Source organism: Ursus arctos, unplaced genomic scaffold (assembly GCF_023065955.2).
Source record: "Ursus arctos isolate Adak ecotype North America unplaced genomic scaffold, UrsArc2.0 scaffold_3, whole genome shotgun sequence".
NCBI lineage: Eukaryota > Metazoa > Chordata > Mammalia > Carnivora > Ursidae > Ursus > Ursus arctos.
Window position 1 is genome coordinate 80,868,459 of NW_026622985.1, and position 15,898 is coordinate 80,884,356.

At 43.3% G+C, this 15,898-nt stretch overlaps 1 protein-coding gene across 3 annotated transcripts in view; it reads right to left on the minus strand.

Moving 5' to 3' along the window:
* Positions 1-864: 864 nt before the first annotated feature.
* Positions 865-15,898, minus strand: part of CEP41 (centrosomal protein 41) — a 46,461-nt gene continuing 31,427 nt past the window's right edge. For all 3 annotated transcript variants that reach the window (XM_026511147.4, XM_057304167.1, XM_026511152.4), the window contains 8 exons: positions 15,394-15,455; positions 14,422-14,491; positions 8,433-8,580; positions 6,345-6,496; positions 5,877-5,944; positions 4,700-4,814; positions 4,042-4,257; positions 865-3,358 (listed from right to left, as the gene is read on the minus strand). In XM_026511147.4, coding sequence (XP_026366932.2) covers positions 3,210-3,358; positions 4,042-4,257; positions 4,700-4,814; positions 5,877-5,944; positions 6,345-6,496; positions 8,433-8,580; positions 14,422-14,491; positions 15,394-15,455 — 980 coding nt within the window. In that variant the 3' untranslated portion in view covers positions 865-3,209. The remainder of the gene's footprint in view (positions 3,359-4,041; positions 4,258-4,699; positions 4,815-5,876; positions 5,945-6,344; positions 6,497-8,432; positions 8,581-14,421; positions 14,492-15,393; positions 15,456-15,898) is intronic.

Sequence of the window (15,898 nt, forward strand, 5' to 3'; positions counted from 1 at the left end):
GAAAAATTACCTACATCTTTCTTCCTAGCCGAGGACTCTGATTTCACTGATATTCCACCAGGGAATTAGGGAAAAGAAGGTTTTTGTTTTGTTCTGTTTTCTCGGTGAGTGGCCTACTGTCTTAAGAATTTTTGTGTCAGCTCGACAGCTCCACAGGAAAAAAAATCCCTCAGCAACTAATGCGCGCTGTTTGTTCTGACTCTGATTTACACCAAGTCCAACATGACTGCTGATTCTGGTGTTCTACGAAAGGTAAAAAATAAAATTACTTTTAGGCCACTTGCATCACGCTATACCTTTCACTAGATTAAACCTGGCATTATGACAGCCCAAGATGTGCTTCTCATTCTCGAATGAGTAATATAGCTCCCCCACCCCACCCTTACTGCCCCTCACCCCTTTTCTTGCTTCTTCGGTTTTCTCCCTTCTTCCTTAAAAACACACCCCTTTAAAGCCAGGAACGTATTACTGCGACTTTGGCCGTCGCCGCTGTTCAGTTGAGCTGTAGTTGTACGTCATTAAAGCACCTGCCATCGTGGGGGGGGTGGTGTCACACGGTCCCAGGCAAGGGCAGCCCGTCAACCCCTGGAACGCTGACAAGAAAGTCCTGCTGTGAGGTGCTGTAGGGACAGTCAGTCCCTGCCCGAGCATGAGGAGAAAGCCAGGCCTTCTGCCTAGAGAGCTAAGGTCCCCCACCCTCGTTGGAGCTTCTTCATGCAAAGAATACGTGCCTTCCTGGGCGATGCCGCGAAAAGAGCTATGCTGTCAAGTCACCTCGGTCCCGTGGCTCCCCCGAATCATCTCAACAGAGAGGACAAGAGAAGTTGGCCGATCTCAGCATATTAAATAGCAGACAACAAATTAATAACTCTGGACTTTAATCTTTAACATTCATAATTGCACAAAGTACCACTGATCACTTAAATAATACATGTCAGTTAAGCCAATGAGGAAACCAGCAAAGTAGAACATTCGAAGCAATAACTCGAGCATGTTAAACACTGTCTGCGAGTGGACACTTCACGCATGGAGAGCAGAATCAGAGCAGGTCTTTGAGGAGCAGTGATTTAAAATCCTTACCAACAGGCAAAGCGCCATGGAGAAACACACACAAATATATTCAACCTGCCAGACGTCTCAGCTAACTGCACGGCGGTTCTAGGAGCTTTGGCTACAGTGACCTTCCCCATATATACATATATACAGTGGCTTCTAACACTCTAGGGCTGTTTGGTGATTGGAATGCAGAGTGGGAACAAAGGGGGATTACCATTACTTTCTAAGTAGAATTGAGTGGGGAAATTGAAACTCCTGACTAGTCCACTTTAAAATGGCATAAACAGAACTTTGTTACAGAGAGAGAGATGGGTTCCCCCCCCTTCAAAATGTATATGTGTCATAAATGGCTGAAAATCTTGTCCATGCTAGGGGAAAGTTGAGTGTGGAAAAATTTGCATTTTTTAAAATCTAGGCCGTAAAGAAAATAAAAAGCCAGAGCATTCTGGCATGAGCAAAAGGCTGAACTAAGTTCTCAGGCAATAAATTTATGGGGAAACATGACAGGCTCCTCATTAAAGCTATGTGTACGTTGGCTGCATTTTATACAAGATTCTGGAATCTTGTGGAAAATTGGGCACGGCTTGACATCTGAACAATGTCCCTGGTTTGTTTGATTTCTAAAGCATCGGAATATGTTGCACTTTGGAAATCAAGTAGAGAAGAATAAACTCAAACAGAGCTGGGCTGGATCTGAAAGTTGTTTTTCCATATGTTTCTATGAGATATTTATTACCTTTATTTCTCTTACAAACACAGCCCCCCACGCTAGAAATACTGTGGTACTTTTTCTTTTCTTTCTTTCTTTTCTTTTTTTTTTTTTTTTTGGTGGCGAGAAAATTGTCCCGTTAAGGCAAACCTTCCCCGGCAGCAGGACCCACCGAAGGATAAGCAATTTTCAGTTGGCTTTTCAGAAGCTCGTTGCCATGACAAAGAGCACAATTTATCCCCCGGTCCCTGATCACAGCTACAGATCACAGACCATAAAAATTAACAAGGCTCCTTCCCTTTGCCTGATGATTTCGGAGTCCCTCATCCTCACCTGAGGTCTTTTGTTCCCCCAATTAAATGGAACGAATGTCAGTCACCTAGCAATTCAATTAATGCTGATTCAAAATTCTGGCCCAAACCAGAATCTATAATCACAAGCTCCTAATCACAGCTCAGTCATGAGAATGAAAAGTAAGCAGGAAATCGCACTAATTACTCAATTAGACTAATACTGTATTTTTAAGCTCGGGCTTCAAGGGGCTGTCAGCCCTGACAAAGGACCGCGGAGTTGTCCTCACCTTGTGTGCCTGCGGTTGCCCAGTGGGTGCTGCTGTTTTCAAGGGGCCATAATTTCTATCCGCCTATGAAGGACGGACCCTAGCTGGGGAGTGGAAATTTCCAACAGAGAGACACCCCCCCCCCACCCCGCCGCCAGCGAGGGGCAGGTCGGGGTGGGCAGTGGGGGTGCTTCAATGGCCCTTGACACAGGCCCGGGCAGCCGACAGGGCTTCGCTGTGAGGACCCCTCGTGCCCCGAGCACATCATCACAGGGCTGGTTCCAGGAAAACATCCAGCGAGGAGGAACATTCTGGGAGTGAGAGAGTGGCTGTACCAGACCTGAAAACTGAGCAATGCCCCGGGGGCCAGCCTCCCGACTCACGACTCACAACAGAGCCTGCGGCGGCGTGCGCTGGGCAGACAGCTCCTCGGGCAGAAGCATCCACCCCTGGGACGGCTGCTGCAAAGCCCACCTGGAGAACCTTCATGAAACCAAGACCAGGGAGTGAAAAAGAACCGGTTGGGAAGAACATACCAGATGCGACTGAAGAATTTACAATATGACCCGATACAACCTGGACCTTATTTAAAAAAAAAAAAGAAAAAAAGGCCTAAAAAAAATTAGACTCTTTTTTTCCTACTCAGTTTCAGAAACTTAACTATCCTGTAAACAATAGGGAGGACACTAGAGCCTGTCATGCCTCTGGTTTTTGTAAAACTCCTTGGGAGCTGGATGTAGGCAAGGAGCGGGCCCCGGGCAGAGGGCCTGTCACACACGGCGGGGTCTTTCCTCCACAGCAGTTTCTGAAAATGACCAACTTGGGAACTGCTCAGGGGTTCCAAAAGGAGAACACGCATTTATTTGACTAAGACAGACAAAGTCTTTACTTCCAGGGCTTGCCTTGCAGGTGGCCACTGCTGAGCGAGCGGGGGTTCGGGGGGCCAGCAGGGCCCCCGGTGGGCAGGTTCTGACTGCTGCGGGCGCCTGGAACCTTGGAGTCTCTTCCAGAGGCGTTAGCTTGGCTCAGCCGGCCTGATGGGAGCGAGAAAGCAGGGAGCAGAGCTGCAAGAATGACTCTGGGCGCATCTGCCAAGTATCTTTTAAGTTAATGAAATCTTAGGGCACAACCACTTCGAAGCTGATGAAGTCCTATCCAGCACCTAATTTAGGCAAAAACCTACCCTTCATCCTTGAGGTCAACTTGAAGTTGGGGAAGGGGCAGGGACGAAAGGAAGCCCAGAGAGCTTTTTCTGTTCTTCCTCTCTGTCATCCCCAACCAACCTAGCCTGGCCTTCATCCCTTCTTGGTAAAAATGACTACAGGAGGGGTTAGGGGAAACAGAAGAGAAGGTAGTGTGCTCAGGGAAAGGTTGGATGGGGTTTCAGGGTGCCCAGAAGCCACAGAGGGAAACAAAACCCACGGGAGAGGGAATCTGATAGCCCCTCCACTCTGCCTGAAATACAGACATTAGCTGACTGCTAAATCCTTTCTCTTTCTCTGTCTATATGCAATGTCTAATTCTTCCCACCACCTGGCATCACCACCCCTTGCCCCCACCCCTGCCCACACAGCACCCGCACGCTCCCCATTCCCTATGGATATTTTAAGAATCTGAATAGAAGAGATCAAGCTTGTCATACAATGAGGTGATATTCAAAGCTGCAAATCTCAAAGTTCTACAGAAAACATGCTCTCTAAAGGTCAAAATATCTTACTAGGATTGTCCGCAGGACCCTGTTCCTCTTCCAGGTAATATTCTATCTTTTTTAAGTCCTCTGGGGTAAATCTCCATTTGTTCTCAGCTGGTGGGGGCGGCACTTTGGGGCTGGATCGTTTCCGGGCAGGGCCAGGAGGCAGGGCCTGCTGGCAAGATGCAGGCAGGGAACCCGTAATCAGTCCTTCTGGGAATTTCTGAGCTAAGACTTTGAGACCTAGGTGTGGAAGAGCACCAGAAAGAGCAGCGTTAACATGGGGAGGCGAAGGCAAAACCTGGAAAGGCGGCTTTATGTCTCCTAATCTTTGGTCTTCCAGGCCGAGCCAACACGAGGACGTGACATCTTAACTGCTTCACCATGAAGCAAATTACACCCGAACACGTCGGTGGTTAGGCGGGATTCTGAGAATTCCACCAGAAATCCTTCTGCCCCAGTCTCCAGCATTAAGGCTTTCTCACAGCAACAGCATTATTTCAGAAATTAAAAACATGTGCTGACGGAGCGAACGGAAGTTTCACAGAACTCCTGACCCCTTGCAGCCAGCATTGGTTTTCTCTCCTTCCAGAATTCTAAATTCTGAGCGGGGACAGGAAAAGGGTGACAGGGGAGGGGTTGAAGGGTTGGGAGTCCGGTCCGAGGCAGAATACAGCCCACTCACCTCCGGAAAGCATGAAGAGGTTTTCAAACCCGCGCTCGCACATGGTGGTGGCCGCCTGGCTGGCCAGCCTCTCGTCATCGTCGTACAGAATGATGACCTTGCCGTGGGCATTTTTCTAAGAGTCACAGGAGTTAAGGTTTGCCTGCACCAGACTACCGAGAAACCCCCACGGAATGAGGAACGGTCCAGGTTCACTTTCCTGAGTTCAGAGAGCGTCGGGCAAGCCCACTCTTTACCCCGCACACCAGCAGTCACTGGAATTTTCTTTCTTGTCATGGAAACCACACGAGCTGGTATTCTTTTTTTATAATCGATTATCACCCTGGTCCAAGACAGCAGCACTAGCTCCACACCTCACACCCGTTAGGTCTTTTATCCTCACGGCCCTGGAAGGTATGACAATCTCCATTTCACAGGTGAGGAGATAGAAAACCTCTCTGTCCCATGTGTCCACTGCAGCCTTATTTATGATAGTAAAAAAAAAGAGACCCACCTAAAAGCCCATTAGAGAGGAAGAGTTTAGTAAATCGTAGTGTAGTATATAGTAAGGTGAGACCATGTATGACACCAAAAATCGAGTTTATAAAGAGCCTGTGTTAGCACGGCGAAATACATTGTACTCTGAACTGAGGAAAAAGTCAAAATACTAAATTATATCTACAGTATGATTTCTACTTTTTTACAAAGAATGCAGAGAAGACAACTGGAAATAAAATATGCAAAAGACATAATCAGAGTTGTTCAATTGTATGATTATCAATCTTTTTTATATTTTTCAGTGCTTAAATTATTTTCTATTTGTGTGATTTTTATGAGCAAAAAAAGAAAAATTTTAAGAAGGAAAAAATTTAAAACAGACGGAAAAAAAATTTACTTCTTAAGTTTTACTTGGGAAAGCTTTCTGGGGGTAAAAAAAAGGTCTTAGGACTAACTCTCAACAGATCACAGCCTTTAACCTAATGTTTTTTGGCCCACTGCAGGATGGCTTGGAAGCATCTGGCAGGATGGTCAGGATACTCAGCAACAGCTAAGAATCCACATTCTCAAATATGCTTAGTAAGCTAATTAATATCAAAGGGCCTTTACGGAGGTTTTTTTCCTTGTAGCGTGATTCATGGTAAGTTTGACTCTAACAGTCCTCAAACCACCCAACTCCTTAAAATGCAACAAAGGATACGTATTCAAGAATGTCATTTGAATAAGGATTCATTGTTCTAGACAGAGTTGCAATTGGGTAACTGTAAGCTGCAAAGAGAAGAAAAAGCTCAGGAAGTTTGTAGCTCTCTGTACAACTTGGCCCCAAATTCCTGGCTGGTTTAAAGTCTAAAAGTTCAAGGAAACATATTTGCAAAATCAACGAGCCATAAACCTAAATACTTTTTTGAGAGGAGAGAAACAGGCCACTATGAACAAAATAGGAAGCTTCCTGTCACCGATTCGGACGTGTAGCCCTGGGCCCCAGAGCCGTCGGAGGATGTCCCCAGCCCCTCTCAGAGCATTATGGCAGAGCCAGCTTCCGGGTTCCCATGCTGGATCCGGCTGACGTAACACTTCCTTAACTGCTGACCCTGGCTCGGGCCTGCCTGGACTCCAGAACGGGCTCTGCTCTTGGGAGTGGGACACCAGAACGTCTTCTCTCTCTTACCTCCGATAATGTGGCACTGCTGGTACGAATCTCGGTCTCGCACGTCTAGTAGCAGGAAGGGGCAGTCGGGGTAAGGTTTGTCTTTGGTGTTGGGCTCTGCTTTCTTCACTAGCCCTTTGTCTAGATCCAGTTCCCCAACACCACTGATGACGCTGCGGGTGAAAAGTAGGTCGGCAGAAACTAGTCAGGGGTGAGTGGCTTCAAGGTCAAACGTGTTTCTTCGGAATAGCCAGAGAGTGCTCAGTGTCTTTTCAAAGGACACTTCAAAGACAAAGGAAAATGGATATGGTGTCTCAGTTCTGCCTCTGAATGCACGGCCGCGTGGATTCCTATTCTCTCACGCTGGACCCCGAGGAAGGGACCCCTGTGTCCATCCGTGCTCACCTTCAGAGAACGCATGTTAGGTCATGAGCACGGCTGAGGGGGCAGAAACCGTAGGGCACATGCCACCTCCAGCAACAAGGACAGCATTCAGAGGAAGAAAGAGGCCAACAGTTAATCTAATGGGACTGTGAGGAGTGTATGAAAGCAGAGCAAAGGGGAAAGAATGAGGTTGGTAGGACAGGAAAAAGGAAGGCTTTCTATGTACAGTAGAAGTAACATAAACCAACAACAACGTTTTAATGTGTCTCACCTGTGAATACAGTGGCCTATCCATACGTATTTGAACCTTAATGTTTTCAATAGTAATGTTTTTAATGTTTTCTGTACTTACTGCCAGTTTATAGGTGACAGTGTTGAGGTTGAAGAGGCTTTCAGTTTGGTGACATTCATATAATGAGACAGAGGAAACACTAGGATTAAATGAATGAGCTCGCTATCGACAGTTCTAAGGTTGCAAAACTGGTCACCATATTGAGATTACATGCAAAATGTGGTAAAAAATACGAATTGAAGGCTTAAGAGGAGTGGGTGTTCTGAACAAAATGGCAAGGAGTGCAATATCTGTAGTGGAATAAGAAGAGGATGCCTTTCCCAGGCAAATATGAAGACATGTGTGCCAGACCACACACGAGTATGTCCTGATGGCTCCTCTCCCCGCATGGCAAATCAGATTCTGCACTAAGACCTGATAAATGCTGTAACTAGATGCCACAGAGTGCATATTTTGTTGACCCAAAGGAGAAGAAAATCTATTTCCTATGAAACTGCACCTTCAATGGAAATCTTATGGGTCTGTGTCGCTAATTCCAATTTTAGAGTTCTTGCGTAAAGTAGCTATAAAAAAATAATAGTGGTACTGGGGTGCCTGGGTGGCTCAGTCGGTTAAGCGGCTGCCTTCGGCTGGGGTCACAATCCCAGAGTCCGGAGATCGAGTCCCCCATCGGGCTCCCTGATCAGCGGGGAGTCTGCTTCTCCCTCTCCCTCTGCCCCTCCCCCCACCCATGCGCGCGCGCGCGCGCGCGCGCGCGCGCGCGCTCTCTCTCTCTTTCAAATAAATAAATTAAATCTTTAAAAAAAATAGTGATACTGATAATAGCAATTCTTTCTCTAGCAGACCTAGTTTCTCTGGTCCAATTGTTTTGCTAGAAGAAGGGATGGTTGCGTGCGGAAAATCAGCACCATCTTATAATCAACACCTAATATCTGCAGAAAGTGTTGCATCATAGTCAACGCAGAAAGAAGGACCAGTCACGTGCAGTTTGAGAACTGACGCCAAAGGCTGCTTTCCTGCTCCCTCGCACCTGTGTAATATCAGAGCACCGGCATGGCACTCTAGTTTTCTTCTGATCCTAGACAGGGTAATTATAAGCTGCTGCAGACAGAAAAGGGGGCGGGAGTGGGAATCAAAAGATAGTAGTTGTAAAGCTACGTCCTAATAGCAAACCTGCATCCAGGAAGGCTGAGGACGATGGAATTAAGGACTGAACATTAATGCCCTCTTATCAGTATATTCTTACCTGCACCAAGAGGCTGTGAAAAGATTCAGGCAGTGGCATTTATAGCAAGAGAAAAGGAGAAGGGCTGGGGTGAAAACGTGGGACTTGACTACTGCCAGTCTGTTTCTACGGTGATTAAATCACGGCAACTGGCATCCAGGTGAGTACGAAGTGAAATGCAAGGGAAACAGGACTCCAATGAGCATACCTCTGCAGAGTCGAGCGACTGGAGTCGCCGGCTCCCGCGCTGGTTATGAACTGCACGGGGCTTGGCGATGGCTCCCCGGGGCTCCCCTTCCCGTTGGTCCTGGCACCGATCTCCCCGTCGGGCTCTGACGTCGCCGAAGAGTCATTGTCTAAGATTTGCAAAGGGATAAATAAGAGAAGTTGACCTCCGAGTTTATTCACGTGTGCGGCAGTCCCATTGGCATTAGGTCAAGACGAGGAAATCCTATCGCGATTATGAATTGTCCCGGAAGTTCTCACATCTAGGGTCTCAAAATGTAGCCTGCGGACCCCCCAGGAGGCTCCGAGACCCTTTCAGGGGGACCTGCAAGGTCTCTTCTACTGTGTTGGTATTTGCACCAATGGTGTCAAAGCAAGGGGGGCTAAAACCGTGAGCGCCTGAGCAACGATGGGGCAGAGGCACTGAGTTTTGTTGGCGACGGTCGTAGTTTTCACCAACATGAACGCGCTCCATCAATAAATACGGCAGTCACGGGGCGCCTGGGTGGCGCAGTCGTTAAGCGTCTGCCTTCGGCTCAGGGCGTGATCCCGGCGTTATGGGATCGAGCCCCACATCAGGCTCCTCCGCTATGAGCCTGCTTCTTCCTCTCCCACTGCCCCTGCTTGTGTTCCCTCTCTCGCTGGCTGTCTCTATCTCTGTCAAATAAATAAATAAAATTTTTTTAAAAAAATACGGCAGTCACGTTTGAAACAGTCCCCCGATGGATCCATAATCATAATTCTATTAAATCTCATCTTCAAGTACACACCTTTTGAATATTCTGTGTGCTGAGATGGGGGGGGAGGGTTCCGCATATAGCGAGTGGGCTCCACACCGAGATACCAGCGTTGTCTCAAGGGAAAGTATTAGTGTGATTAATGCTGCTTTTGCCCTGAACTCCATTTTTACTTGGAAGGAAAACTGACAGAAAAATTGTAGTTACTTAGACTTGTGCATGTGGCAGACATTTTCTCAAAAATGATCTAAGCGAACTGTCATTTCAAGGAAAACAACTGATAGAATGTGGTGTAATGATTCAATTCTGAACAAAAATCAGAATTCTGGAAACTGCGCTCGCCATCAGGAGCTTGACTGCCTCCCTGTACTCAATGACTTTTCTGATAAGATAGGTGGTGAGATGATTAAATATGATTTCTTTTTGGATATTGCGTAATGAACGAAATCTGTCAGTGTTTGGAAGATCTTCATAACTCGGTGAATCAATCTTTCCCAAATGACCAATGAATGAAGTTATAAAATCACACCTGGGTAAGAAGATGAATTCAAAGGACAAGAGAGAGCAATGGGTTTAATGTAACAGAGTACGAAACACGCACTGATACGGTTTCAGAGTCTACATTACGACTAACATTTAAGAAGCTACGTGTTGTCAAGTTTTTGCATAGTATCAAAGATATGTATCCACAATGATCTCAAAGGGCTATCAAAAGAGTCTCCCTTTTCCAACTACAGGATCTGTGTGAGGCTAGATTTTCTTCCTGTACTTCAACCCAAAGAGCATATTGCAACAGACTGAATGCAGAAGCCATGAGAATCAGCTGTCTACTGTTAAATCAGACATCAAGATTTACAAAAAAAATGTAAAACAATGCCATGCTCAGTAAAGTTTTTTTTTGTTTTGGAAACACAGCTATTTTGCATAAAACTGTTATTTATGTTTGCAATGGGTTCAGTATCACTGTTTGTAAATGAAACAGTAGATAAAAATTTTTAAGTTCTCCATTAAAATTTTTAATATCCGAAATATTAATAGATATAATGCACACAAACCAAAATTCTTTGAGGTCCTCAATTTAAGAATGCAGAGGGAGACTGTACCAAAAAGTTTGAGAATTTGCTATTCTAACTGGTACAATGAGAGAAGAAATAGAAAGAAGAGGCCTGGTTATTAAAGAGTACTAACATTTATTTTGCACATGATATATATACCTAGAAACTTCAGAAGAATGCTATGAGAATAAGGGAAATAAGTATGTGGTTAGATTAAAAAAAAAAAAGAAATACCAACAAACCACTTTTCTTATACGCCAATTAGAAAGGAATATGACGAGCATCTCCTTTACAGTAACAACTGCAAATATAAGATACGCTCTCCTCGAAAATAAGCCTATTAAGACATGTAAAGGACCCGTAAAAGCTTATGTCCTTTACAGGTCTTATAAAAATTTTACTTAAGAGACATTAAAGACAATCTGAATGAAGACAGTGATGTACTGTCACATTCCTGACTCGGTGACTAAAAGTGAAACGATGTTAATCCTTTCCACACTTAATTTTTAACCCTAATACAATCCCAATGGGATTTTTGAAAAGCGTAAAAGGATTTTAAAGATGAGAAGGAAAAAAATTTATATATATATAAAATATTATTTATAAATATATACAATATTATATGTATATAAATATTATATGTTTATATAAAATATATACACGCACACACATACATACATACGGGTAACTTAGAGACTATGCCTTAGCGAATAGTAACATATGTTGCAAAGATAAATGATCAAAACAATGCTGAACCACAAACCACAACAATGGAATATGAGAACACAGACACAGCCCCCAGCATATATATAAAAAGCTAATATATATGTTAAAGGTAACATCACTAACCAGTGCGTAAAGGGAGAACAACTGAATAAATGGTGGTGGGATATTGTGCCAACTATCTAGAAAAATAGAATTTAGAAAACCCCCTCACGGGGCGCCTGGGTGGCACAGCGGTTAAGCGTCTGCCTTCGGCTCAGGGCGTGATCCCGGCGTTCTGGGATCGAGCCCCACATCAGGCTCCTCTGCTGGGAGCCTGTTTCTTCCTCTCCGACTCCCCCTGCTTGTGTTCCCTCTCTCGCTGGCTGTCTCTATCTCTGTCGAATAAATAAATAAAATCTTAAAAAAAAAAAAAAGACCCCCCTCCCATCATATACCAAAACATTAACCAATAGATTGATGTAGGAAAACAAACAAACAACAAAACCACCAAGCAAGCTAATCGAAGAAAATACAGGTGAATAGTTTATTTAATTTTGGATGTTATGAGCCTAAGGCAAAAAAGGAAAACACAACATGAAAGGCTAATAGATTTAATCTTGTAAAAATGCAAACCTTGTGTATGTCAAAAACCAACACGAAGAAAATTAAAAGCTGAGTAACAAATTAGGAAAAATATCTATGACCTAGATGCATGAGGAAAGGTTAATACACTTAATTTACAGAGTTGTTTAATTAACTGGTGCTTTAATTGAAAAAAGATCCTGAGCACAAGGTAAAAATGCAAACAAGATAAAACTATTAATATGGAAAGGAAGTCCCTTCCCACAGCAGACCTGCAGGCCCTCAGGCCTCCTCTCCCAAGGGAGCTACCCTCACAGATTTTTATCTCCTTCCAGAAATAAAACGACTACGGACTTTTGCATCTATTTTATTTCTTCCCCTTTTCACATATCAGGAGAATGCCATTCAAACTGTTCTACACTTTGGTTTTTTGTTTTGTTGTTGTTTTATTTTTACTTAATGATACAGCTTGAAAACTGTTCCGCGTCATTAAGTAAAGCTTTTTCTCATCCATTTTCGAGGCTGTACTGGTTTCCAATGTTTGAAGATATCCTAATACGCAGAGCTTTCACAAATCGGTCAAAGATGAACATTCCATGAGGAAAAAAAAATGGGGAAGGACGTGTAATGTTCTCAGAAGAAGAAATAAGTATGACCAATAAACACACACATACACGAAGCTCTATTTTATGATCAGAGAGATTCAAAGGAAAATTATCACTTTTCCTCTATCAAACTGGCAAACATTTGCAAAAATCATAATTACTCAGCATTGCCTAGGATGAAGAGAAACAGGTCTTCTCATTTATTTGTTGGGAATGCAAACAGGAAGAACCATTCTGGAGATACTGTGGAATCAACATCGAGCGTCTTAAAATGGTTCCACCCTTGGACCATCTGCCACAATTTATCTTCAGGGAATAATAAGAAGTACACAAAAGTTTATGTATTTACATTACAGCACTGTTTTATAAAAGTGAAAAATTAGGAAAACTGTAATGTCCGATAGGAGAATAATTAAATAAATTGTGGTATTTCCACAGGACAGGCATTATACGACAATACAACCTTCAAATTCAGCTTCTGAAGCCCATTTAATGACACAGGATAGCATGCATGATAAAATGTTAATTTGAAACAACACAATTCAAAAGTATACACAAAGAGTATGGATTTGGGTGGGCAGCTAGATAGGGGGAAACTAGAGCCAAATGTTAGCAAGGATTATTATTTTAACTTTATATATTTTTTGCAGTTTTCTAATTTTCTAGAAATACACTTTTAAGTCAGGGGGAAAAAACAATAAACATTACAAAAGATTTTTTATTCCTTCAAAAATAGCCAATATGCATACAATCTGTTCTACAGGCATTCCTGAGTGAGTTATTATTCTGTGTAGAGCACTAGAAAAACACTAATATTACTCACACATTATGGTGTCCTACTTTACAAGAGCCTATTTTGCTGTGCAAATTCATCTCAGAAGAGAAAATTGCATGTGCCCATATGTTCCGGTGCTGCAATTGCAATGAATTAAAGGACCAAATCCAGGTACTTATATAACCAGGTTAAAATTGGGAGTACTTCTATGAGGAGACTCAATTATCTCTGTTACAAAGAGCCCTTATTTCTCTGCCGTGTGAGAGGCATCTGTCAAAGATAAATTCCCCTCTTTGTCAGATGCTCTTCATCCTCCCTAACAAAAACAAGCCCAGGGAGATGACAGTTAAGTTGCACAAAACCAGGGTTTGGACTTCCTGAGAAAGTTGTCTTGAAATCAGAAGTCAAGTTCCTGGCCTCCATCGACCTTCACAGAACACGTTTCCCTTCAGTAACCAGCCACACATTGATGGTTGAGTACCTCAGGGTAAAATAAAGACCTTAACTCTGTGTAGTCTTTTCCTGAGAGTACAACTAAGAAGTTTTATGTTTCGACTCGGCACTTCAGAAGGCAAACCCGGAGCTAGAAGCCTACCTTCCTACCCTTACCTCCAGCCCAGCGCCCATGCCTCCCCCCGACGGCCACCAGGCCGGATGACGCATTCACCAAACTCGCTTGGAGCTTCTCGTTCTCCACATGCCTTTGCTCTGGTTGCAAGAACCTCACCCTTCACTTGCACCTGTTGGGATTCTACCCTCCTTTATGGCCCAGGTCGAAACCTTTCAGAGAGTCTACCTCAGTTTTCTAACTGGAAACTACCTTTCCTTCCTCAGAACTCCCATAGCAAAGACACTGGTTGTTACTGGACACTCCTGGCTCTGTCTCCTGCCACCATTCCTTACTGGCTGTTATCACCTTGAGCAAGTAATTTAACTTCTGAGGCTTGGGCTTCTCATCTCTAAAGTGTACCTTCTAGGGTTTTTGATAAGATTAAGTAAGGAAACTTGAGGGAATTACTTAGCAATATATATTCAACAAACAATGGCGCCTCTCCAGTCCTCCATTATGAATTTCTGCGTGTTCGTGATTTTGTGCTTCTGCTGTCGCACTCCTCAGCCAGCACTCACCGTGCACACACGGGGCTACCAGCTCCATGTAAGCAGAGCTGGGCGTTCTTCGTCTTTCTAGTCTCCTAGCACCTAATACGGTGACCCGTGCATATAGAGAAGGCACTAAAAATATTTGTCGGAAAAAAAGTAATCAGTATATTAAACACATCAAAAACATTTAAAACTACGAGTGTTAGAGCCAGAAAACCAGATGGCTTTTGAAAAGAAATAAGAATTAACAATTAAAGCACCAGACAGCATTTCTCGGAGGGTAACAATCTAATTACAAATAGATCCATCAAAGTCCCAATTCCCTGTGAACAGCACAGCAAAGGCGGACAGGGTGAGAACTTCAGTCAAACGGTCAATCGTTTATTTGCCCCACATCCTCAATTCTCATTACCTTCTAGCCTTTGAATCTCTTCAGCTGTCACTTCCAGTGTTTGATCAGATAGGGAAGCAACTTGGATGACCTGACAGAAGAAAGAATGAAATGTACAGATGCACGTATGTTCGTCTTTAAACAGCGGCACTTCTGTCTTTTATAAAAGATGAGCAAACATCAAACATCAAAGATCTCTTGGTTTAAGGAACTGTTAGTGTCCTGCATTGGAGACTAAATCTCCTTATTTTGGGAGGAGTAATCATACTGCAGATGATAGTTCCAGAAAAAAAAATTCATTTAAAACATCACATACTAACCTGAAAAGACCAAAAGGACAATTTAGGACAAGAAAAGTGAATAGATAATCATGTATTTCAGTCTCAACACACGGTACTTACAATGACAGAATTGAATCAACAATTCTACATGCAATGAAGACATAAATGTAATTATGAATATATTTATCACAACACTGAATACCTACATACAGTTTTTAAAGCACTTTTCACTTAGGAGCTCAGCTCCTAAGACCCAAGATCCACCCTGAGGTACCTCAGTGAAATTCATGTTTGGGGGCTAGAGAGACACTTCGTCCCTAATTTTCAAATGAAAGAAGAAAGTGACTTTCCCAAAACAAAACAGCCCATGGCAATCACCTGGTTTCACGGAGAAAAATGTCCAAACAATCCAGAGACCAGAAGTCGAGATTCTAAATATTAAATTAAAGCACGCAAGGAAAAAATATAACCTAAACAAACCTAAGTGTGATGATTTAAAGGTAGAATGTACACGTTGCTTTATAAAATTCTTATCAAGGAAGACTGTTCATACTACCCTTGAATGAGCACACACCACACATCAATCCTTCCATAGGTGAAATGTAAAGAATCAGAGAAACCCTTCTGCAAACACTACCCACCGTGGAATTTACAGATACTCACATAAAAGCACAAAAGAGTCTTTACTCCAATGGAGGATCGTTCAACTTACCAGCTGGGCAAAAGTTGTAACTTTTAGTCTCTTGAAAAGCTCATCCTTTTTGTATCTGTAATCTGAAAAGCAGGATAGGACAAATAATTTTCTAGGTATATTTTTCTTTCTTAGAGGTACTCATTCTTTCTAGTCGTCGTTATATGGTGTGATTTTCAAGTGATTTATATGCTTTTACATATACTATCTCATATATGATCTTCACGGTATGGTCAAAATTAAGCGCCACACATTCTTATCACCTCTTTATCAACCCCCCTCCTTGGCCTTCCCCGGTAGGAAGCTTAAATTTGAATTTACAAGCCATTCTTTTGTGTCTCTTGACTTTACCCCTCGCATTTATTCTCTCTGCTTACCATTTTTCCCTTTTACTCTGCTGTCTTTCTTTTGACCACTGTTGTATTGCACGCATTTTTGTAAGCCACTTTAAATCCTTTTCAGAACAAAGCAGGGAATAACCCGTCTGCAATTTGCAAATGAGGACAGAGACCCAGAGAAGCTCAGT